The sequence below is a fragment of the Bubalus kerabau genome, chromosome 1, assembly GCF_029407905.1.
Source record: "Bubalus kerabau isolate K-KA32 ecotype Philippines breed swamp buffalo chromosome 1, PCC_UOA_SB_1v2, whole genome shotgun sequence".
Taxonomy (NCBI): domain Eukaryota; kingdom Metazoa; phylum Chordata; class Mammalia; order Artiodactyla; family Bovidae; genus Bubalus; species Bubalus kerabau.
In genome coordinates this window covers 98,311,048-98,335,308 of record NC_073624.1, presented here as the reverse complement: position 1 = coordinate 98,335,308, position 24,261 = coordinate 98,311,048, and the positions used below count along the sequence as shown (strand labels likewise).

Genomic DNA, 24,261 nt, shown 5'->3' with positions numbered 1-24,261 from the left:
AAAAATGCCCTACATACAAAATTCGAAGCCAAATAAACCAAAAAATGATAGAGTATCTGACAATCATTAAACATGAAAGAGGTAAGAATATCATTTTGGTAGACTATAAAAGATGATCTACATAATTCTCTTCAGTTCACTTTGCTGAAGCAGTGCTGGCTTAGAATTCACAACTGGTTGGAGATTTTTATTTCTTTAAGGAGAAAATTAGTCCTTGATTTAAGATCATTATAGTTAGGGATTCTAAGGGATATTTACATTTAACAAAAAGTAACCTTAACAGGGATAAATTCAATGGTCTTAAATTTCAGTAACAGTAAGAGTTCAAAACATGTAGATATTATTTTGAAAAAGTGCTGAAGATGATTAGAAGGTTTTGAATAGTCAAAGGGTATCACAAGCCAAAAGAAAATAAGTTTTAAAAGTACAAACTATAGAAGAAAGTACAATTAATTTTCATAAAAGGATCACGCAATCTGAACTGAACCTTTGAGTCTGAGGAGAAGGTAGAGGTAAAGAAGAGGGTAACTGCCAAAGCAAGACTCCAGAGGAAATAAAGGGGTGGGATGAAAAGCACTACTTACTTTGGATACAAAGGGAAGAAAGAATCTTAATAGAAAGGGAGAAGGGGATGAATAAAGATACAGGAATTCTCAGTAGGAAGTGGAAAAAATTCATATCCAGGATCCTTTGCTCAGGTACAAGTAAGAGCACGGTGGGACAGTGGACACAGTTTCCAAGCTGAATGGCAGCAGGGGAACCAGTCTAAGAGACTGGAGGAATTTTTTTTTAAAGTACAAGAACTATCAGTTTCATTATCTTCAGTGAAAACGGGGTGGAAAGAGGGAAAAAAAAAATAAGTGTCTGAAATGACTGGCTCTAGGAGATGACAAGGTCTCCAAACCACGGCTAAGTGAAAGGGCTTAGAATACAGATGAAGAATGCCAGAATTAAGATAAAATAAACAAATGGCTAAGGTGTTAGAAGAGTCAAGAATGTGAATAGTATGGTCAGTAAGAATGATGGGAAAGGACAGAAAATAGAGAAAACCTGAAACAGAAGTGAAGGTCCTCAGGGACCATTGGGGAATATTCTGTATGTCAGTAACTGGTAGAAAAAAAGACAGGCATGAGATGGATGCAAGGAACATCAAAGGAAAGGCCATTTTAACCAAAGTTAGTCAAACAATTGCAGGCGGATTCTTTAACAGCAGAGCCAGAAACCTGAGTGCCAAAGAATTGATGCTTTGAACTGTGGTGCTGGAGAAGACTCTTGAGAGTCCCTTGGACTGCAAGGAGATCAAACCAGTCAATCCTAAAGAAAGTCAGTCCTGAATATTCACTGGAAGGACTGATGTTGAAGCTGAAACTCTACCTGATGCGAAGAACTGACTCACTGGAAAAGACCCTGATGCTGGGAAAGATTGAGGGCAGGAGAAGGGGACGACAGGGGATGAGATGGTTGGATGGCATCATCGACTCAGTGGACATAAGTTTGAGAAAGCTTTGAGAGTCGGTGATGGACAGGGAAGCCTGGTGTGCTGCAGTCCATGGGGTCGCAAAGTGTCGGACACGACTGAGGAACTGAACCGAACTGACTCAAACAATGGTCTGAAAGCAAGAGTGGGATTCACAAACAGTGATTTCTCTTCTTGGTCCCTAGATGTAGGAGACAGGATGGAGAAATAATTTCTACTTAAAAATGCTGCCAGGCAATACACCATCAGGACAAAGTTATCAGCGAGGGGGGTGTTTTAAAGATGTGGAGACTATAAAAAAATTTACTGGTAATGAGACAGATTTCAGAGGCTACAGCAAAAATTGTTAATGGATTGCTGATGGGGAGAAGTTGAAAGGTAAAGGGTAAGTTGAGAAATGAGAAACTATGAGATCAAGTGCTTTACACTTTGAAAGTAATTATGAAAGAAACTATATTTGAAAGTAAGCAGACTGGAAGACCAAAGTACAGAGTATGCAGCTGCAGAAAAGTTCAGTGGGAAACATTTGGATTAACAATGAGATGGAGTTCTTCTAAGTTCTCTTCAAAGTTCTCTTGTGCTGACTACTGCCTACGTTTTCTATGACAGGCAGCTGATGTATGTCATTTCAACATTCAGTAACTATTTACTGAGTACCTACAAATGCAGAACCCAGTCCTAAGTGTTGCAGATACACCGGAGAATAACAGACAAAATCCCGTCTTTAAGGAACTTATAGTCCAACAGCACTGTCTGATAGCTTTCTTTAATGATGGAAATGTTCTATAATTTGCACATCCAATATGATAGTTCCTAGCTACCTGTGGCTATGTACATTTGAAATGTGGCTAGTATGACTGAGAAACTAGACTTAAAACTCTTGGCTTCATTTGATGTCAGTCTCAATTACCACACAGAAGTCGTATTTGTGATTTCTCTATTGTCTAAGATCCTTAGAATCAGTTTTTTGAGAAAGGCAGTTTTTCCTGAAAGCCAAGGTTCTTGCCCTGAGTGATGGAAATCGTCTCTGGTCATTATTAGCAAAGAAAAAAGGACCTTCCTGGGAAGATACATTAGACTCTATGACAGGGAACTAGAGAGCCAGAACCAGGCTAGAGTAATTGGCCTGAATTACAAACAAGGACATGTCACACAAACTGTCTGGTCTGTCAAAAGCTGCCACATATTTTTCCATCCCTTAGTTTGCTGTTCAAATTCTGTAAAAGAACTTGTTCAACTGGCCAAGTCTAAGTCTCCTGCTCCCTACTAAGATGATATGCAACAGATAATTCATCTCAAGATACAGTATAATAAGTAGAAAGGAAGATATATTAGGAGAGAGTTTTTTAAAATGTTTCTAAAAAACTTAAGAAGAAATTAGAAAGCCACAAACAGAAAAATACAGCTCTGGCTTTAAACTGCAAAAATTTTAAATGATCAAGTTCTCTTTCTTTCAGTTAGTTAACTGATGCTATTTCTCTAAGACATCTCTTCCCACTTGTGGTAACAAATTGCACTTTACCACCTTTCCCTCTACATACCACCACCATGCCCATGCACTCAGAAACAGGCAATAAAACTTCAGCAGTCAGAGTGCCCTATCCCTCTGACCACAGTGGTGGGCCCAGGGAGAGGCATATGAACCATACACAAAGTCTTTCCAGATTTTCCTAATTAGAATCATCAAGTGAGAACTCTGCCTCTGATCTCAAAAGATAGTCTTGTCCTCACAGAGAAAGCAGTAGAAGAGCAGCAGATACAGGAGTTAGGAAAGAAGAGAGGAGGCAGGGAAAGGAGGGAAGAAGTCACTCTCATCTGGCACATTTGAGTTCCTGGATCCAGCTGTCCGTGAGACCAGCACAATCCCTGTCCTGTCCAAATATATCTCAGCCAATAAAGTACCACCCCCCAACCCCGCCACCACTTTTTGTTATGCCTGAGTTAGCTGAAGCTGGGTTACTGCCATAACCAAAAGTTGGCTGGGTATGTGATCTTATTTAAAATTGTGTAATTTTAACATGTTTTTAATTTACAGGTGACTTTATAAATTTTACAAACTTGTGAGGGGGTCAGCCTTTTGAAATACAGAATACTAACTAGAATAATCATTTTATTATTTAGGCCAGTGATGAAGAAACCATGTTAATGAAGACAAGAGACTGGAATGTAATTAATAGTTGAAAGCATCTGCCAAAGTGATTAATCCCACTTTGTAAATAAATGGATACTTCTGCTTTATATGCTTTAGACTTTTCATAACCCTAGCAAAACCTTTTTCTCCACAGGTAGTCTCTCTCTGACCTACCACAAATTCTAAGTAAGACAAGTCACAATGATGATTGTTTTATTAACTGGTCAAAATAGACCTGGTTGATATAGCTAGACTTGATAAATCAGAAGACCAGAATTGCCATGGGAAAAACACAATTATTGACTATTAAAAAATGTACAAATTTTGTGAATTAACCCTTCTGCTAATATAATATATTATATTATATTAATAAAATATATAATAAAATATATAATATTTTAAGTTGGTTACTAGGTCTTTATTTTAATAAATTAGGGTCCATCAGACATTATAAATGGCCTGGAGAAACTGAAGAGGAATCAAATAATGATTAAAGTGGCTAATATAAAATCATTTATATTTTAAAAATACAGGAATGAAAGCTGCTTTATATAGCATAAAAAAATAAGGGTCAAGTTCATTATTGTCTTCAAGTGATGATTGCTGCACATTTTATCACTATAGCAACAGAAGCCCAAACCAGGAGAAACAGGCTTAAATTCTAACAGAAAGGATTCTAATTGGCCAAACGGTGGGACCATACTAAGATAAAACATTAGAGTGAGGTTTCTGGGGTGAGGGCAGGCCCCTCTCTCTCCTTTCTGGAGACTATCAAGAAGAGATTTAAAAAAGAGCCAAACTGTCCTGATTCATTAAAAAAATATGTACCCACCTAAAAGCAAAGAGTAGCATAAGACTGGTTCTCAAAATCCGTAACAGATTTATGATCCTAGAATTGTCGTAGCTAACATTTAAATTAATAGCTCATAAAACCTGACATTTGTAAATAATACATATATCTTTGCCTGAGGTGATTCTTTCCTGGGTAATGAAAATTAAAAACTGTGTTCCAAAACATAACCTACAGCTTAATGAACATGATTTAAAAAAAAACTCTCAACTGTAATCTATAGAATTACAAAGTCATTAAGATTTTAGAATTTTTAAAAAAGCAGATATAGGGGACTTTCAGGTAGCAAAAGATAACAGTAAATGCCTAGTTCTATGTTTTATACACACACACACACACACACACACACACACACACACACACACACGTCCTACAAAAATACAGAAAACCAAGATCAAATAAAACCACACAAAATCACATCTTTCACATAAATGGAAGACAGAAAATGCCCAAACTTCAAAATACCTCTAGCAAAAAAGAGGAAGATAATTCTAAATCTCAACAGGTGATCTCTTATGCTCCTCCTGCATGTGAACAGGCTTAACTCATCCATTAAAACAAAAAGGTCTCTAGTTTGGATACAAAGCAAGACCCAGCTGCTTATCTATGCTACACATAAAAGACACATTTAAACAGACAGACTAACAGTAAGTACACCAGGCAAATGGAAGCAATAAGAAAACAGGAGTAATAATAATATCAAAATGAAATTCAAGCCAAAAAAAAAAAAGACAAAAACAAAGTGCTTTTAAATGCTAACAGCCACAATTCATAAGTGTAACTGTTATAATTATCTATATACCAAATAATATAGCAATCACCTATGAAGCAAAAAAATTACAAGAAATGTAAGGAGTCATAGATAGAAGCACATTAAACAATAGGAGACTTTAATATATAACTCTTTGTACAAGACAAATGAACAAAAAATAAAAGTATGGAAAAGAACTAAACACCACAGTTAATAAGGTAGATCTTATGGATGTATATATCAAATTTTATAATCTTATAATTGAGCACTTTCTTTACTAGTCCTTATGTAACACTCACAAAATTGATCCTGTATTACAGGTCTAAGACTGGGATAAGGCAAGAGAGGTGCCCAGGGTAAAAAATTTAATGAGACTTAGTTCAGATTTCCTGCAAGTCCAATGTCAACACATAAGAGTACCGCCTTAAACTTTGCACCCTGATTGCCTCACTGGCTTTACCCTAGTCTTGGTCTTGTTATATTAGGTCACAAAGAAAACACCAGTATGTCCTATAAAGCAGAAACGGAGAAGGCAATGGTACCCCACTCCAGTACTCTTGCCTGGAGAATCCCATGGACGGAGGAGCCTGGTAGGCTACAGTCCATGGGGTCACTAAGAGTTGGACATGACTGAGCGACTTCACTTTCACTTTTCACTTTCATGCACTGGAGAAGGAAATGGCAACCCACTCCAGTGTTCTTGCCTGGAGAATCCCAGGGACGGGGGAGCCTGGTGGGCTGCCATCTATGGGGTCGCACAGAGTCGGACACGACTGAAGCAACTTAGCAGCATCAGATAAAGCAGAAATAACAGAAACAATACTCTCTGATCATAATGCAATAAAACTAAAATTTAACAATAAGTAAATAAGGCCTATCACCTGGAAATTTAAAAAGCTTCAGTAACTTATATGTGACTGTACTGGAGACAAGGCCTTTAAAGAGGTAATAAAGGTTAAATGAAGTTATATGGGTGGGTCCTAATCCTAAGACTGGTGTCCTTATAAGAAGAGGAAGGAGGTAGCAGGGATACGTGAGCGCAGAGGAAAGGCCCCATGAGGGCACAGTAAGAATGCAACCACTCAAGCCAAGGAGAGAGGCCTCAGGGGAAACTCAACCTGCTAATACACAGGGATCTCAGGCTTCTAACCTCCGGAACTATAAGAAAATAAATTTCCATTGTTTAAACTACCCCTGTCTATGGTATTTTGTTATGTATGGCAGCCCTTGAAAACTATTCATTTCACCTTCTATTAAACAATCACACCTTCTATTAACACATCTTCAGTTAATCCCTAGGTAAAAAGATGCAAATTAAAATTAGAGAATTTCTAAAAAATAATAATTAAAACACTACATATCATAATCTCTATGATACATTTAAAGCAGTAATAAGAAAATTCTCAGCATGATACTTTTACCAATAAAAATGAAAGAATGAACATTAGGTGAAGTAAATTTCCAACTCAAAAAATAACCAAAAAAATTAAGAACTAAACTAAAAGAAAGTACAAGGTATAAAACATGATGTTAGAAAACTAAGAACCCACAAAGCAGCTAGTAGAAAATACATGACTTTAGTAAGGTCACAGAATTCAAGAACAACACATAAAAGTCAACTATATTTCTAACTATGTGTGTGTTTTCTTTTTTGGAGAGGCTTCTCTGATAGCTCAGTTGGTAAAGAATCTGCCTGCAATGCAGGAGACCTCGGATGTTAGCAATAAACAATTAGGAAGTAAAAAATTTTTTAAATAACTGTTTATAATCACATAAAAATGTTTAGAATTAAAATTAATACAATATGAGCTTGATATATACAATGAACACTACAAAACTTTGATGACAATAATTAAAGATGACCCAAATAAAATATAAATGTTTTCAGAGTAGAATCAGTGGTAAAGAATCTGCCTGTAATGTGGGAGACACAGGTTTGATTCCTGGGTACAGAAAATCCCCTGGAGAAGGAAATGGTTAACCCACTCCAGTATTCTTGCCTGGGAAATCCCATGGACAAAGGAGTCAGGTAGGCTACAGTCCAAAGGACTGCAAAGGGCTGGACACAACTGAGTGACTAAGCATGCATACAAGCACAGTGCCAGGCACTGATCCAAAAGCTGAAAAGAAAACTGTAGGCCTAAACCAGGACTTGTACCCTGGTTATATTCATCCTCCCACTTATCATTCCCATCTCAACACCACCCCACTATAGGTATTGAACTTGTCCCTTTCAGGATAGAGAGTGTGTCTTAGTTATCTGATTCTCCTGAATGCCCAGTATCTAGAATTGAGCTTGGCACATAGTATATGCTCAACAAATGTTTGTTGAACAAAAAACTTCTGACTCCCAGTCCAGTGTCCTTTGGGCTTCCCTGGTGGCACTAGTAGTAAAGAAGCCGCCTCCCAATGCAGGAGACACAAAAGATATGGGGTTCTTGTCCCCCTGGGTTGAGAAGATCCCCTGGAGAAGGGAATGGCAACTCACACGAGTATTCTCGCCTGGGAAATTCCATGGACAGAGGAGCCTGGAGGGCTACAGTCCATGGGGCCATAAAGAGTTGGACACAATTGAAGCAACTTAGAACACAAATACAGTAGATGGAGAGATAGGCCATATTCATTGACTGGACAGACCGCGAGATGACAACTCTTCTTAAACTGAGCTACAGATTCAATGCAATGCCAATCAAAATCTTAACAAGCCTTTGTGATAAACTGATTTTCAAATTTATGTAGAAAGGCAAAGGACCCAGGGAAGCCAAAACAATCTTGCACAAAAAGAACAAGGTAGAAGATATGCACTACCTGAATGAAACTTCTATGAAGCTACAGTAATCAAGAGAGTGATACTGGTGTCAAGACAGACATACAGATCAATGAAACAGAACAGAGCAGAACACAGACATACACATATATAAGGCCAACTGATTTTCAACAAAGGTATCAAAATAATTCAAATACATAAGCGATCTGGGCAAAGATTACATGGGAATACTATGTACTAGTTTTACAATGTTTTGTTAGCTATGAAATTATTTCAAAATAAAGTTTAAAAAATATGTGCATATATAACCTAATACTCTGTAGTTCCCTTCTGGCCGACTCTTCTGCCATCTGTGAAGCTCGCAATTTCTCTTCACACTGATCCTTTTCAGACTGCCTGCAGACATCATGTTCCACTTTCATTTTCTCTAAATCCGCTAATCTGCTCTCAAGTTCTAGCCTAAAACAACAAATGATAATTATATTACAAGAACTACAATAAGCATGATATGACAAGATAATGTTTTCATCTGCAAGGAGATTTAACACAAAATAAGGTAATTAATTACTTACTTTTCATCTTGTAATTCCAAAAGTTTTTGATAACCTTCTTCTTTGGCAGCTTGTACTTTACGTATTAATTCACGGTCCTTTTCTACTAAGAGCACTTTGTGGTGTTCAACAGCTGATTTGAGAATTTCATTGTCTGACTGTAATCCTAGTATTTTTTAAAGAAGAACACTCTACTATATTCAATGTTATTAAAAAGAAAAATTGTAATTAAGACCAAATATTCATAAGTCAGTAAGACAAAAGAACACAGAAAGTCTCTCCAAATACATATCGCAAAGATCTTTACATCTGTTGACAAGTTTTTCTTAATGAAAAAGACTACCACTCAGACTTCATTTGTCATTTTATTAAGCATGCACACAAAAAAACCTTAATAAACGGTATATACATTTACTCATTTGGATCTTGAGAGCTGGGGACATCGACCTGGGTAATATCAAAAGAGGTTTAAATACTTCTAAAAGGGTCTGTAATCTAAATCCACAGAAAGCTAGCTGGGAAGCAGAGTGAATAAAATCAAAACCTATTAAAACTGTTAGATTTCTAATATAAATTGGAAGCTTTCAAGTGTGTCCAATGAATTCAAAAATTTTCCGTGTAATGAAATGACAAGTATTTTGTATATGGGATGATTAAAACAAATTCATATCTAACTCAAAGTTTAAAAAAATGCAAAGCTGGCTCTCAAACTCTAAGTTCCAAAGAAAATTTGCTCCTTAACACTATGAGAATCCATGAGTCAACATCAAGCAGAAATGAATAATGAAAACAGTCATTCATCATAAGCTCTGTCTGAAACTGGAGTCTAGTTCAACTAAAGACCAATTTGATGACAGCTGCAGGTCCAAGCAGCTTATTTCAATACTTAAGAAAAGTCAGGAACAATATAAATTCTGAGAAATCTTGATGATAAGGACATTCTACAGCTAAATTGGAGTTTAAAAATAAGCTGAGACTGAACTAGACCCAATAACCGGCCTAGCATCTACCTAAAAATAAAAATTTTGACTTAAAAATTGGACCTGAAACCCACCTATGTTCCTTATATTGAGAATTAAAATGATCTGAGACTAATAATCACATGATCTAAAGAGATTTTAAGTTATAAACCCTGGAAGTATGGAATCTTATCCATAAAGTTTTACTTAATTTATGTATTAATCAAATAATAATGATATAACCCTAAGACTGATTTTTTAAGTTACATCACAGAATGAACATTTAACACACAAACAATACATATGTGCTCTAAAATTAAAATTCAATTAAGCTTAAAATTGGAAATAAAAATTCAGTTTGATCTATTTTAGTAATCTGAATTTATATGTGACAATAACAGTAAAAAGCATGGGAAATCATATATTACCATCCAGTTCACTTTGAATTTTATTCCTTTCTCTTTCTAGCTCACTCTTAGCTCTTGCTGCCTCCAGTTTGATGTCTGTTATTTCTAGTTTGTTTGAATGCTTAAGCTCCTTTACCTGTTGATAATCAGAAATTGAAATTACTATTGGTCATTTTCTTGCCACTAAGTGCTAACCCAAAAACATTAGGAGAAAGGAGGGAAACCTTTGGTAGCAGAGTACAGAGTGTAGCAACTTCCAGGAGGGAAGATGCTTCAGTGCCTAGAACAGTAGTTGGCACTGAGGAAACAGTCTGCTTCTAAGAGAATTGAGTCGCTTCTTTAAATAGCTGGGTGGGGTCATCTGGCTTAATCTGGCCTTTAAAAGTTTAACTGCAAGTACCTAAAATCTAACAGTCAATGACTGAAACATCTTCAGGGAAGAAATCTTGATGTCTTCTTCCAAAAAAGAGTGCTGGTAACAAGAAGGCATTTTAGGTATAAGACACAGCATATAAATTATAAAAGTAGAATATCAACAGTCTGCTTGGAAAACACCAACCAACTTGTTACAGATACAACATAAGAAGGTGTGAAATCTGTCAGGGAATAAACCTATATGCCACACAAAAGGACTGTTTATCCTGCTGGCTGTTAGAGGTGATACAATCAACTGTATTTCAGAAAGTTAACTCTAAGTGTGTTGGATCAAGAAGCTGAAAAGAAATGAACCAATTATGAGGCAAAGGACTGACAAAGTGGACAAGAAAGAATAATCTACTGAATCCGGTGACTAAATTGTGTGTGCATGTGTGTGTGCGTGTGCACAGGTTGGTTAGTAGGTTAAACAAGTACAAAATGTATAAATCTAATTTAAACCTTTACTGCCAAAATCCGATTCTTTTAAAGACCCAAGGTCAATGTAACTAATATTTTCTATACAGTTAACCAACACAGCTTTTTCTCTGAGACATTCCTTTTGAAAGCTGAATGATTATAGTTCATAAGTAGTATTGCTTTGTTTATTCAATAAATATTTCTTGAGCGCCTATTATGTGCCCAAGCACTGTCTGAGAAGCTTGGGGATACAGCAGCAAAGAAGAAAGTTTTGTCTCTCTAATCATCTGCACTATTCTCTAAGTTTCCATATCCCTGCCCTTTGGTGAGGTGTTTTCCAAAATTAGGTACAGTACTATATTGAGGATTTAACCATATAGACATAAAGGTTAGATAAGCCTGCATTCTCACATATTATACTGTTATATAAAACTATTAAATCAGAGGAGAAAAATCACAACTATAGAAAGGCAAATATGTAAAATATAAGATGGTGGTAATAGAAGCATAAAGGATAGTTTACTTGAGTGCAATAAAAGTCTATAAAAACTAGAGAAGGGAGTTAGAAATAAATCAGGAAGAGGTCCCAGAGCCAAAGAGGGCAAAGATGAGAAACAGAAGTATCTTACTGGAAAAGACTCCGTCTATGAAAGGTCTTGGAACCGTAACAGGGTTTCGTGCAAAATCTTCACTTTGAAAAGAAACAAATTAAGAAAGTACTGTGCTGCCTTTGTACTGCTAAAATCACACTAAGACACAACCCTCCAAATTAACCCACAGATTTGCAAATGGCACTACACAAAAGGAATACCTTGTGCTGACATCAGATTTGCATTTTTAAATCTTCCTGAAGTTCTTTTCTATGAAAGCAAGTCTCAAAGAACAATATTTACAAAGCAGTTTCTAAATGCTTTCAGAGCAGCTAAAAAATTATATTCATTTTAAAATTCAAACTTGCTATAGATTGAGTTTTTATAATTTCATGGATAGAATTCATAAATGCTTTAAAATTTAAATACAGCTATAATGAAAGTCCAATTTGTATGACAAATGTAATCATAACCTGCTATTATACACTAACTGCAGAAGGTTAAGAATGACATACAGTTCATTAGCAAACCACACTGTAGCTGCTTTATAGATGAGGTAGAAAATCAGAGCCATGTTATTTTGCAGAATCTTTCATTTCAATGAGAAGAACTACAAAATATATAAAATTATTTTTAATTCATTCAGAGATTTACTGAAATAAGAAAATATTTTTCAATTAAATTATAATCAATGAAACTAAATAAACAGTTCAGTCGCTCAGTCATGTCCAACTCTTTGTGACCCCATGAACCACAGCATGCCAGGCCTCCCTGTCCCATGACCAACTCCCGGAGTCCACCCAAACCCATGTCCATTTTGTCAGTAATGCTGTTAGGGGAAGCAGACTGATTGAAACCGCCCACCCTGGCCAGGCACCATAGTAACCATTTGCATGAGTTGTTTTATGACAGGAGATCCTGATAAGGAATAGGGAACTAAAAAGCCACCACCAACCGGAAGAGTTCGCGAAAGGTCGAAAGGAGACACCGGAGTCCGGCCACTTCTCAGAATCCCTCGCGCTAGCATCCATCTTGGCTGAGCGATGCGTGAGCCACCAGGAAAGACTGAATGAGAGTGACTGGCCAAAGATCACCGGAAACTAATCCCATCACCATAAAACCCTGCGAGCCACGTGGCAGAGCTGTTTTCCTGGGTTCCCTTACCCTACTGCTCTCTACCTGGGTGCCCTTCCCAATAAAATCTCTTGCTTTGTCAGCACGTGTCTGCTCAGAGAATTCTCTTCTGAGTGTTAGACAAGAGCCCGGTTTCAGGCCCTGGAAGGGATCCCCCTTCCTGCAACAATGCCATCCAGCCATCTCATCCTCTGTCATCCCCTTCTCCTCCTGCCCTCAATCTTTCCCAGTATCAGGGTCTTTTCAAATGAGTCAGCTCTTCGCATCAGGTGGCCAAAGTATTGGAGTTTCAGTTTCAACATCAGACAGGAAGTTATCCTTAGACTACTACTATTATTAAACTAGTGGTATATGCCCAAGCAACAGGCATTCAAATTTATCTAAGGACCCTGATGAGTTTGTTTTCCTTTAGTGCCATATTTCTAAAATCGTAAAATGACTGCACTTATACTAACAGTTAATTAACTTCCTAAAAGATATTAAAAGGAATTATTTTATTAAAAATGGAAAAAGCTTGTATGAATATTAATTACTGAGATATGACAAATAAAAGTACTTTCTATGAGTAATGTGAACCAAATCCCAAATGGGTATAATAGTTTCTTTCTGCCTCTAGATTCCTAGTTTTTAACTTTTGTACTCAAACACCAAAAACTCTAGGAAAACCAGGAATCTTTTCTTAAATAAAATGTACAAGGTTAAAATGTCGCACATAATTTGAAAAGATTTACAGTCTTCTTAACTTCCCAGGGCCAAGCTACCCTGTTTGTTTTTTCCACAATGTGTTTTCCATGTAGATTCTAGTCTTTGTGAATTTGCTTTATGCTTCTGACACAAGAGAAGTATTAATATTCAGAGAATATTAGCTAGTATTAATAAAACTTAAAGAAGTTTAACAAAGTAGCAAGAATAGGCATTTTATAAGCGTTCAGAATCTGTTAAATTACACAAACGCACACAAGAAAACAATATGCGTAAGCAAGAAATTCAAATATAGTTGAAAAAATGTATTACTCAAGAAGCTCTTCAAGTAAATTCCAAAGAGACAGTATTCAAACTCTGATCTTTTTCAAAGGTCAGAGATGGAATGACCTTATTAACTTACATAATAAGGATAACTCTGTGGGATGACTTCCTTAAAACTATACATTTTATTGGAGTCCTAAAGCTCAAACACCTCAAGAGGTAACAAAAATTTATCTAACTGAATATAAAATATGTTTAAGGTCATTATTTTTAGGCCATCTTTGGTAATACTTTTTTTTTGGTAATACTTTTTAATCTAAGACATTGATAGTTACGTGACATAACTGTTCAAAACCTAACAAACATTTACAAATCTGAATAATTTAGACAAAAACACCCCAGGTGTTCCTTTGCATTGCAAGCAATCATTTGTGAGAACTGCCAAATGTTGATGAAAATTTCAAGTTGCAAAGAAAACTGTGACAATGCTTAAAACATTATTTTAAAATTTATCCTTCCAACAAAATATTTTTATAATGCAAGATCTTAAATGAAAACTTGATTTGTCTCAAGTTGATGGGTGGTTTCTAATAAACCATTTATATGCAAAATAATGCAAATGTGCCTTTTACAAAACAGGCAACTCTTAGCGATGTATGTTAATAAACATACAGTCTGAAAGTGGAAAATATATGTATTTGCCACAGAAAAAACTGGGTAGACTATCTTCCAAGGATGGCATCTAATATATCTAATATTATGGCTTTGGCCTTTCAGACACAGAAATCCAATTTTGTCACTACACTTAAAGACAACTCTCAAGGTCAGAGAGAGATTACTAAAGTTTACAAAGTTCACACTACTGAAGTTTACAAAAAGTGATCTATAAAACCAGAAAGTCAGTTTATTAATCATGAAAAAAAACTGTAATGGAAACTAGAATATTCTAACCCTGAAGGACCAGTGCATTCTCTCCCTGTACCAAAAATTTCAGAGAAAGCTGCTTAGGACAATGCAATCAGAACAAAAGGAATGGGAGGAATTGATTATTTCATAGCCACAACTTAAAACAGATTGAGGTATTCCTTCCACAGTAAGAATAATCTCTTCAGTGGGACCAGAATACTCACACTCTGCCAACTAAAACTATCTCTTTCTTCTGTCATAACACTGTTTGACTCTGGACAAGCAATTTATGATGAATACATTACTCCTCTAGATAAGTCCACATATTTCTACCAGACTATGGTAAGTTCCCTATGGTCTAGAAACTTTTTTAAAGATGATTTTACATTACTCTAATAGAAATATAATACATGATCTCATTGACAGAAATCAGTTTTATTTTCAAGTTCTTAGAGCTGCCCCAAGTACTACTAATATAGGTATATTCAGGTGATTATATATTAGTCTTATGCTAAGTACTTTATATCTAAGTGCAGAATATCTCATTTAATCTCTGCCACATTCTATAAAATATTAGTCTTCTTTCATAAAAGAAAATGCTAAAGTCTTCATAGAGAAAGTAAATTGCCCAAGATCACACAGCTAGTAAGGGGAAGAAATGTAATTTGAATATGTCTGACTCCCTCCAGTGTTGATATTCACTACAGTATTCTATAAAGTACTTTCATCATTGGTATCCTACTCTGGTTACTGGAGCCTGGAAAATCCCATGGATGGAGGAGCCTGGTAGGCTGCAGTCCATGGGGTCGCTAGGAGTCGGATACGACTGAGCGACTTCACTTTCACTTTTCACTTTCATGCATTGGAGAAGGAAATGGCAACCCACTCCAGTGTTCTTGCCTGGAGAATCCCAGGGATGGGGGAGCCTGGTGGCTGCTGTCTATGGGGTCGCACAGAGTCGGACATGACTAAAGTGACTTACCATAGCATAGCATATATATACTGCCTTTGAGGGAGGAAAAAACATCTAAATTTCTGAGAATAATGTATATTAAAGATGCTCAAACCACTATATTCTTTAAAAAAATGCAGATCATGCTGTTGATTCACTCATTTAACAAATATTTACTGAGTGTCTACTGTGTACCAGCACTGTTCCAGGAGCTAAGATCTAACAGTAACAGAAGCAACATCCTGGTTCTCCTGGAGCTTATATTTGATTGAAGGAAAAGGGATATAAAAGACAAAAATAAACAAATTTATCACATGGCGTTAAGACATATAAAGGAAAATAAAGCAGATAAAAAAGACAGAGAGTAAGGAGGAGGAAGAGGGAAGATGGTATTTCACTAAGTGAAGAAACAAAAGTCCTCTCTGATAAGGCAACATCAGAAATAGGTGAGGAAGAAGCAATATACATATGTGAGGGAAGATCATGCAAGGTAGGCAAGCACAAAAGCCCTGAGGCAGAAGCCTGATCAAAGAAGAGTGAGAAGACCAGTGAGGCTAGAGCAAAGTGAACAGGAGGGAAAACGGACTATGAGGACTGGGGAAAGACTACGGAGGCCAGATCACACAAAGCTCTGACAGGGTAGAGTGAAGAGACCAAGTTAGGAGGCTAATCTAAAAACTAGACTAGAGTGGTCACAATAAAGGCAGTTAGAATGGTCAAATTCTACATGTATTTAGAAGGTAGAATAAGACCAAAAAAGAGACTTCAACATAGAAAAGTAAGCTACTTAAACACAAAATTCCTTTGTCATTATACAGTCTCAAGCATTCTAAATAAAGCAGACACTGAGAACAACTTACTTTACTGGCCAATGTATTTACTTCCCGTTCGGCTTTATGCAATTTACTAGTTAACACAGTGTTTTGTTCATTGCTTGATTGTAGCTCTTTTTCCAAGCGTTCAGCCTGTAGTTTAGCTGACTGTTTTTCAGCCTTTTATTAAAACAAAATATTTTAAAATTTGCTAATTTTTCACAATTATATAAAAATAAAATAAGCACTAATTAAATAAATGTAATAATCATACTACCTCAAATTATCCAAAACCTCAACATTAACATATACCAAAGTAGCAAGTTTTATCAAAGCAATTAGAAGAATTCAAATGAAAGATCTGTTCCAGGAAATATGCAAGAAAGTTACCTAGACAACTTACTTATCAACAGCCCCCACACCAAGCTAAAACCCAAACACTTCTCTCAGAGAATGCATACCTAAACACACATTTGATACCTATTTACTATTATTGTCAACATAATTCAAATAAGCATTCTGGGGGATTATAAGTGCATAGAAGATATGAAAAAATATATTACCAGGTAGACAGGAGGGCTCATTTGTGGTATTAAGAAGTGAGAACTGAAAATCTAAAATCAATGGAGATTAAGGGGAAAAAAAAAAACAAAACCCAAAAGATGAAAATTTTAAAATCCTCAACTAATCTGGAGCTTAGTTCCTGACCTCATCACATAATAAAAATTCTTAATGAAGTTGTCAAGAAAATTCCTGGATGGTAATATTCATAGTACTCTTTAATTAGAAAGGGAAAAATAAATACTTTTAAAAAATATTTCTATTCAAAATAGCTAACATGAAAACATTTTGCAATTAAAGGATAAGCTTCAGTTCTATAACATTTCATTTCCTATATATCTTAAATGATAAGGAGTGCATTAAAAATAATTCAAAAACTTATTTTCCTCACATATAAAATGATACTCTCCAGGCACAATGAGAGCCAAAAAAAAAAACCAAAAAAAAACAAAAAACCCAACAAAGAAAGGCATGCTACTGCCATTTATTTATTTTCATCTGACAAATAATAAAAACATAGGCTTTTTTGTCTAAAAGCAGAGCCTCTAAAAAGAATTTAAGTGTTAGAATTCCCTTCCCCAGGGGTTTCATAACTAGGGAAGATCAATTTCTATCACAGGAGACACCACCACCAGGATAAGAAATCACCTACACAAACATCATCACAAAATTGTCACATCTCCCATTTGTTTTCCTAAGGACTCATTTATCTTTCCTAAAAGTCATTTGTTTTCCTATAATTGTCCTTTCTCCCCATCTCTTTTCCTCATTAAAATGGTGTATAAGCCCCAAATTACAGTTGTCTCTAAGTCACATTTTTCTGTGAACTCCTGTTTATACACATGAATAAAAATCTGCCTTTTCTCTTGCTAATCTGTCTGTTGTCAGTTTAACTCACAATCCTCAAACACTGAACCTAAGAGGATAAAGTAAAAGTTTTTCCTTTCCAACAAGAACTTCATAGGAGAATACCTAAGAGTACTAATGTAGCTCTGACAGCTCTTTTCTTTCCCTAATGAACTTAGGAATACTTCAGTAAAGGCTTTATATGCATTAGCAGCCAAGCTGAATTTTGTTACTCTGGCATGAAGCTGTCATAAGACATAAATGCAGTATTTCTGTTGAAACAGGATTTATGATTTTAAGATCTTAAATCACAGCATAAGGAAATAACTAAAAAGAAATTGCTCTTTCTGGTTTGAGATGATTTTAGTCTTCAGAAACTCAATTTTTAAAAAAATTTTTTGAATATTCTACTCTGTGATTATAAGAGTTAAAACATTTCAGCTAGGTGACATGACTCCCAAAGAATAAATAAGCCCTTTGTAAATGTGGTACCATAGCTATTGCTTCAATCAAGAGCTTTCTTCTTTACAGAAAGTATATCTACTCTTGGGATTCCACAAATGCATCAGCATTAAAGTGGTGAGCACATATTTATGCTCTAAAAATCAAAGGTCTGTCAACTGCACTTCAAATAGAAAAAAGAAAAAGGATGCCATAGTCTACCGAGAAGCAATTAAAACCTTACCTCCAGGGATCTGACTGTAGCCTGCATCTCAGCCAACTGCCGCACCTGAATTCTTTGGACATTTTCTGCCTGAGCACTAGAATTCTCCTTTTCAGCTCTTAATTCTGCTATTTCAGCTTCTAAACTTTTTAATTTCTGATGCAAATGGGCTTTTGCTCGAACAAGTTGCTCCATTCGGTTGCTCTCTCTTGTGGGATCAACACTGTGCAACTGGTTAAGGAGTTCTTTATCTTCCTCCAATCTTGCAATCTAATAATAATTTGAAAGAAAACATACAACCTTAAATTATCAAATTTTCAGTCATAAACATGCTTTACAAGTCAGCAAATTAAAATTTGAAATTGCACAATATGAAACAAAAAGTTCAGGTGGTGAATGAAAAAGGAAAGGAAAAAAAAAAAATCCTAAAATGTCACGTTCTTCATCCTGTACTTGGCATGACTAAAATGTGAGGGCAAGGACCCTGTCCTATTTTTCTTCCTCCATCTCCTCATGGTGTTTAGCACAGGGCTTCATCAGATGCTGGCTAAAGTTCAAAATTAAAAATAATACTACAGAACAATTTAAAATATGTCAAGTATTTTTAAAATTCATCAGAACATTATAGGGACTTATGCAAGATCAATATGCTGATTACTCCTAAGCTTTTCCTCATCTGACAGTAATTCTTTGGCTATATCTACACTAATAAAATCATCTAGTCCAAAGCAACTTAATTTATTAAAAAAAGCTGCTTGTCCATATTACTAACTACAAATGTGACTGATGAGAGTTTTAATGATAGCTGAGAGTTTATTAAAGCCCCAGTTGTAGTGATGGCCTAATTCTTAATTCTCAGATGCAAGAAAGAACTGAAAACCACTACCCCAGGGTAATGACAAATCACCAGGGAACTTGTTGAACAGAAAGACCAATGGTTTTATTCATGCCAACCATTGCGACTGGATCCCAAGCACCTCAGCATCAGGAGATTTCAAGCTGCTTCCTAACCTCTAAGGCACTTCAGAGGTCTCTCACCTCCAGGAATGAGGGTCCAAGTAATCAGAGTAAAACTCATTCTTTCCCTTCGCTGATCTCTCCAACTCCCTATCCCCTACTAACAAAACTTTGTTGTTAACCATACCAGCTCCTCTGCTTATATATGGGGTTTCTTTAGATGATTTAACTCAAAAAAAAAAAAAATCAGTTGTTTAAAAAAGAGAGAGAGAGAAAGAAAGTTAAAAAACGACAGCTATAACCACCACCAGGGGTTGTTTTAGCCAGGATGAGCTTAGAAGGCTCACTTTAAGCCAAAAGGACTTAACGTAATGCTCTGCAGCCTGGGCCAAAACGGCCCAAGAGACAACTGATTGCTCACATTGCTATAAATGAATCTAAGAAGTGCGGTCAAGAAGCAACAGTTAGAACCTAACATGGAACAATGGCTGCTGCTAAGCCCCTCAGTCATGTCTGACTCTGTGTGACCCCATAGATGGCAGCACACCAGGCTCCCCCGTCCCTGGCATTCTCCAGGCAAGAACACTGGAGTGGGTTGCCATTTCCTTCTCCAATGCATGCATGCGTGCTAAGTCACTTGAGTCGTGTACAACTCTGTCCGACCCCATAGACAGCAGCCCACCAGGCTCCTCTGTCCACAGGATTCTCCAGGCAAGAATACTGGAGTGGGTTGCCATTTCCTTCTCCGTGGAACAATGGACTGGTTCCAAATTGGGAAAGGAATATATCAAGGCTGTATATTGTCACCCTGCTTATATGCAGAGTACATCATGAGAAATGCCCAGCTGGATAAAGCTCAAGCTGGAATCAAGATAGCTGGGAGAAATATCAATAACCTCAGATATGCAGATGACACCACCCTTATGGCAGAAAGAGAAGAGGAACTAAAGAGGCTTTTGATGAGGGTGAACAAGGAGAGTGAAAAAGCTGGCTTAAAAATCAACATTCGAAAAATGAAGATTGTGGCATCTGGTCCCATCACTTTTGTCTATTATAATGTAGTTCAGCGTAATCTAAGAAGGGTGTAAGAGAATTTGGAATATTTTAAATAAAGGAAACACCTGGACCTAAAGCAGCGCTTCAGATAGAACTTTAGAACCCACCAGAACAAAAGTGTTCTGAGAGATTTCATGATGTCTACCAACGTGATTATGTACATGTCAGCGTAAGGACCCAAACAAGGAGGGCATGATCAGTCCTCCTGCTACCAGTGCTATAAGGTAAACAGCATGTGGTAACAGAGACCCAGAAAAGTTCTTTTTGTCATAGGAACTTTGGCTTCTCATGATCCCTACATAATCCAAGGTAGAGCACAGCCAGTTTGGGACACATGATGGAATAGCCTCAGAGAGCTGTCATTATGTATTCTATCAGTTTTTCATACGGTGCAATGCTCACTGCCCTCTCTCAAGATCTTAATACTTCTTCACTCGATTACTCTTTCACTCATTCAGCCTACATTACAATCACCTAAACCTAAAACTCTCTGTACTGCTCTTCATTACTATTTGCAGAATAATATAAAATCAGAGTCCTAATAAAATGAAAACACAGTAGTACCACTTCCAAATAAGAATGCATGCAACTTCAGAATTTCATTTGTATAAAACCCGACTTAATATGTGCTTACAGTCAAATGCACTAAGAAATTACGACATATCTTTTTTCATAAGATATCTTCATGTAATTTTTAAAATTTAAAATATCACAAGGAAAATGTGAATTCCTAGTGTGCTCCTCAGGAAAACACTAATAACAAAATTTTCCTCAAGTATTACCATATGAATCAAAACTTCTTTCATCTGTAGAAGTGAAAATGTACAACTATTGTGTGAGTCCTTAATTAATGCAAGAAAATCCAATTATTTTTAATACACCAAGATAATATATTTTATACCAGTTAAAATTGTAAAATTGATAGATGGCAAGGGTAGGCCTTACTTTGAAGTTTTACTGCTGTTTTGCGATCCACATCATCTCACTAGTTTTTACTTTAATTGTATAGAGAAACTGGAGTGTAAAGATAAGTGATGGAATGAAAGCAGACACCAATTATCCACTAATTAATACCGCTCCTGCATAATCAACTGGGAAGGAGAAAGGAGAGAACTTCAGCCTTATTAGAAAGTTTTACTTTTCCAGATTTTACTAATCATGGCATAGAGCTAGCCATTTATCTCCAGGTTTCTAAGAACGTCATTAGACATTCCAATTAGAAAATTAATGATGCCACTGGCATCTTAAAATTTTTAATGATTATCATTTGGCCTTTCATGGATGAAAAATAGAATAGCCATCAGATTTCAGATGCACGTTTCATTCTTTAAAAAAAAAAGAAAAAAGATAAAACTAAGACAGCACAAATAATCATTACCAGATAAACATCAACCAACATTAGATTTTAAAAGCAAAGTATAAAATAAGCCACCATTATCTTTAATCTCAGTAGTTACTCTTCAACATACTAAATCTACATTTTAAATTTGAAATTTTTATCATTCCTTTTCCCAGAGGAAAAATTTTATATGTAGTTCCCTTAAATCTATCATTATTATAGATTCAAAATCTTATATAATAGAAATCAACTCATTTCTCTACAACATTACAGTGGTAGATGGCCCCTAATTAACATGGCAACCTCGACTCATTAGTAATTTCAAATTTAAAACTCTGGGCTGGGAGTTGGGGTACCAGAGTTCAGTTAAGTTGGCTAATGAGTTTCTGTGAAACTTTGGGCAAGTCCCTTATCTTGTGCTTCAGTGTTTCCATTTAAAATGGACAAAATAAGACAGTCCTGCCCCATTTCACTGACCATAATAGAAGTGAGATCAAATGTTTAAAAAAAAAAAGGCCATAAATGATTTTTTAAGGAAAAAGACTATTATATTTTTAGTTTTTTCAGTACCAAATTCTTAATGGACTCAAATGATCTGAGGTTCATTGAACTTCTTACATTTCAAATAATCATGGAGCAATTTATTCACTGATAAAAAGAAATCAGTTTGATCTAACTAGTAAATGTTAAAGGAAGGAGAGTATATTTTAGCTCTTTATTCCAATTAAAGACAATGCAATAAACATATGATGAAGATGTGTTTGTACACAGAACACTCCCCATAACTACAGACAGCATTTTTTTTTTTAATAAATTCAACTAGCATTAGATTTCTTATTTGAATGAAAGCATGTTAGTTGCTCAGTTGTGTCCTGCTCTTTGTGACCACACGGACTGTAGCCTGCCAGGCTCCTCTGTCCATGGAATTCTCCAGGCAAGACTACTGGTGTGGGTTGCCATTTCCTTCTCCAGGGGATCTTCCCTACGCAGGGTTTGAACCTGGGTCTCCTGCATTGCAGGCCAGTTCTTTCCCATCTGAGCCAGCAGGGAACATAGCAGGATAAAACTATTATTTCTCTTTCCATCCTGAAAAATCACCTAAAAATAACATGAGGAATAAGAAACACAAATTTCATTTTTGGCAAATTTAGGAGACAAACCACAAAATGAGCACAGAGGCCACCTAACTCAACAGACACAGAATACGGTTGTAGACTACAGGCATTGTTATGGTTGTAGATGTCAGGAAGAACACAGTGATGGTGAGGGGCACAATATTCAGGGTGATGGGCACTCCCTAAGGTGTAAACTCCTTAATTTTTATCAGTGGAAATAAGGCACATGGGCTGACAGCCAGAGCTCTCCTGAATTTGGTTTGATTTTAATAAGTAGAGGGGGATACTGCTAACCAAGCAGTCATACAGATAAACTGTATTTGCAAAGAGAAGTCTGTCTCTGAGGCTATGCATCTTCTTTAACTGGGGCAAAAGGAAAGAGGGAAAGAAGAAAAATTAACAGTCAAAAAAGAACATTCACAAGAAAAATGCTGCTATAGAGCAGATGAAAATGACAAATATTAGCCATATAATTATTAGCCAATAAAACATTTATGCAATCAGCTCTAAGTTGGAATTCACAAAAAATATATAATCATAAAATTTTATTCATTAGTAGCATAACAACTAAACCAGTAATAATCAGTCACTCACCTCTGATTTGTGTTTTATTTTTTCTTCTTCTAAAATACGTGCAAATTCTTCTTTCTGGTGTTCAAATTCTGATTTGAGAAATGTATGTTCATAGCGAAGCTTATTATATTCAGCTCTATACTTTTCCACTTCCTAAATTTAAAAAGATTGTAATTTATCACAAATTTAAAAATGAAATTTATAGTTACTTCAAAAATCACTTTTGCAAAAAATTTAAACTGTTTTATACTGAAAGCCATTCTAAAAGTAAAAAATAAGCTTAACAGAAGTATAAACAAAATTTGGAAAAGTCCCCATGACAAGAATGCTACAAACAGAATTAGCACACTCCTGAAAAGGTATTAATAAAGCAAATTATCATTAATCTCATTTCCTCATTGATTCTCATAATAGAAATGTGTAGCAGGTCAGAAGTTTTGACTTCTCAGCTTAATAAATTAATATTTAAGAATGTAGCACACCTTTCAAAATAGATTTTAAAAATTAATTCTATGAGAGAGTAGCACTGAAATATTTACACTACCATGTGTAAAATAGCTACCTAGTGGGAAGCTGCTATACACCACAGGGAGCTCAGCTCAGTGCTCTGTGATAACCTAAAGAGGTGGAATGGGGGGTGGGGGTGGAAGGGAGGCTCAAAAAGGAGGGTATATACATACAGTTGATTCACATTACAGTACAGTCAATATTGTTAAGCAATTATATTCAAATTTTAAAAAATAATAAAAATAAAAACTAATTCTATAACATAAAATACCATCCTAAGAGTCAGAAAGGATGAATTCTAAGTATGTAAATGGTTATCTGAATGCTTAGCACAATAACCTAAGGTTCAATCAAATGTTATAATGACAGTCCAAGTCAACACACCAGTCTGAAGTATAACTTCAACCCTCCTGACTAACCAACAACACATGCAATACCTATGATCCAATTCTGCTCCCTAACACTAAAAAGTTGATAGCATTCTGAATCTCAATAAAAACTTAGGCAAAAGAGCAAGAAGGAGGAGACACTATTTCAACATGCATCAAGAAATTAA

At 35.9% G+C, this 24,261-nt stretch overlaps 1 protein-coding gene across 5 annotated transcripts in view; it reads right to left on the bottom strand.

Annotated features, from left to right (window-relative positions):
- CEP83 (centrosomal protein 83) overlaps nucleotides 1-24,261 on the bottom strand; it is a 136,338-nt gene that overhangs the window by 29,981 nt on the left and 82,096 nt on the right. For 4 of the 5 annotated variants that reach the window (XM_055585404.1, XM_055585393.1, XM_055585382.1 and 1 more), the window contains 6 exons: nucleotides 23,220-23,351; nucleotides 18,180-18,428; nucleotides 16,136-16,267; nucleotides 9,915-10,029; nucleotides 8,549-8,693; nucleotides 8,286-8,435 (listed from right to left, as the gene is read on the bottom strand). In XM_055585404.1, coding sequence (XP_055441379.1) covers nucleotides 8,286-8,435; nucleotides 8,549-8,693; nucleotides 9,915-10,029; nucleotides 16,136-16,267; nucleotides 18,180-18,428; nucleotides 23,220-23,351 — 923 coding nt within the window. Of the gene's footprint in view, nucleotides 1-8,285; nucleotides 8,436-8,548; nucleotides 8,694-9,903; nucleotides 10,030-16,135; nucleotides 16,268-18,179; nucleotides 18,429-23,219; nucleotides 23,352-24,261 lie in introns of those variants that run through there. The other variant, XM_055585424.1, reaches the window with a different exon arrangement.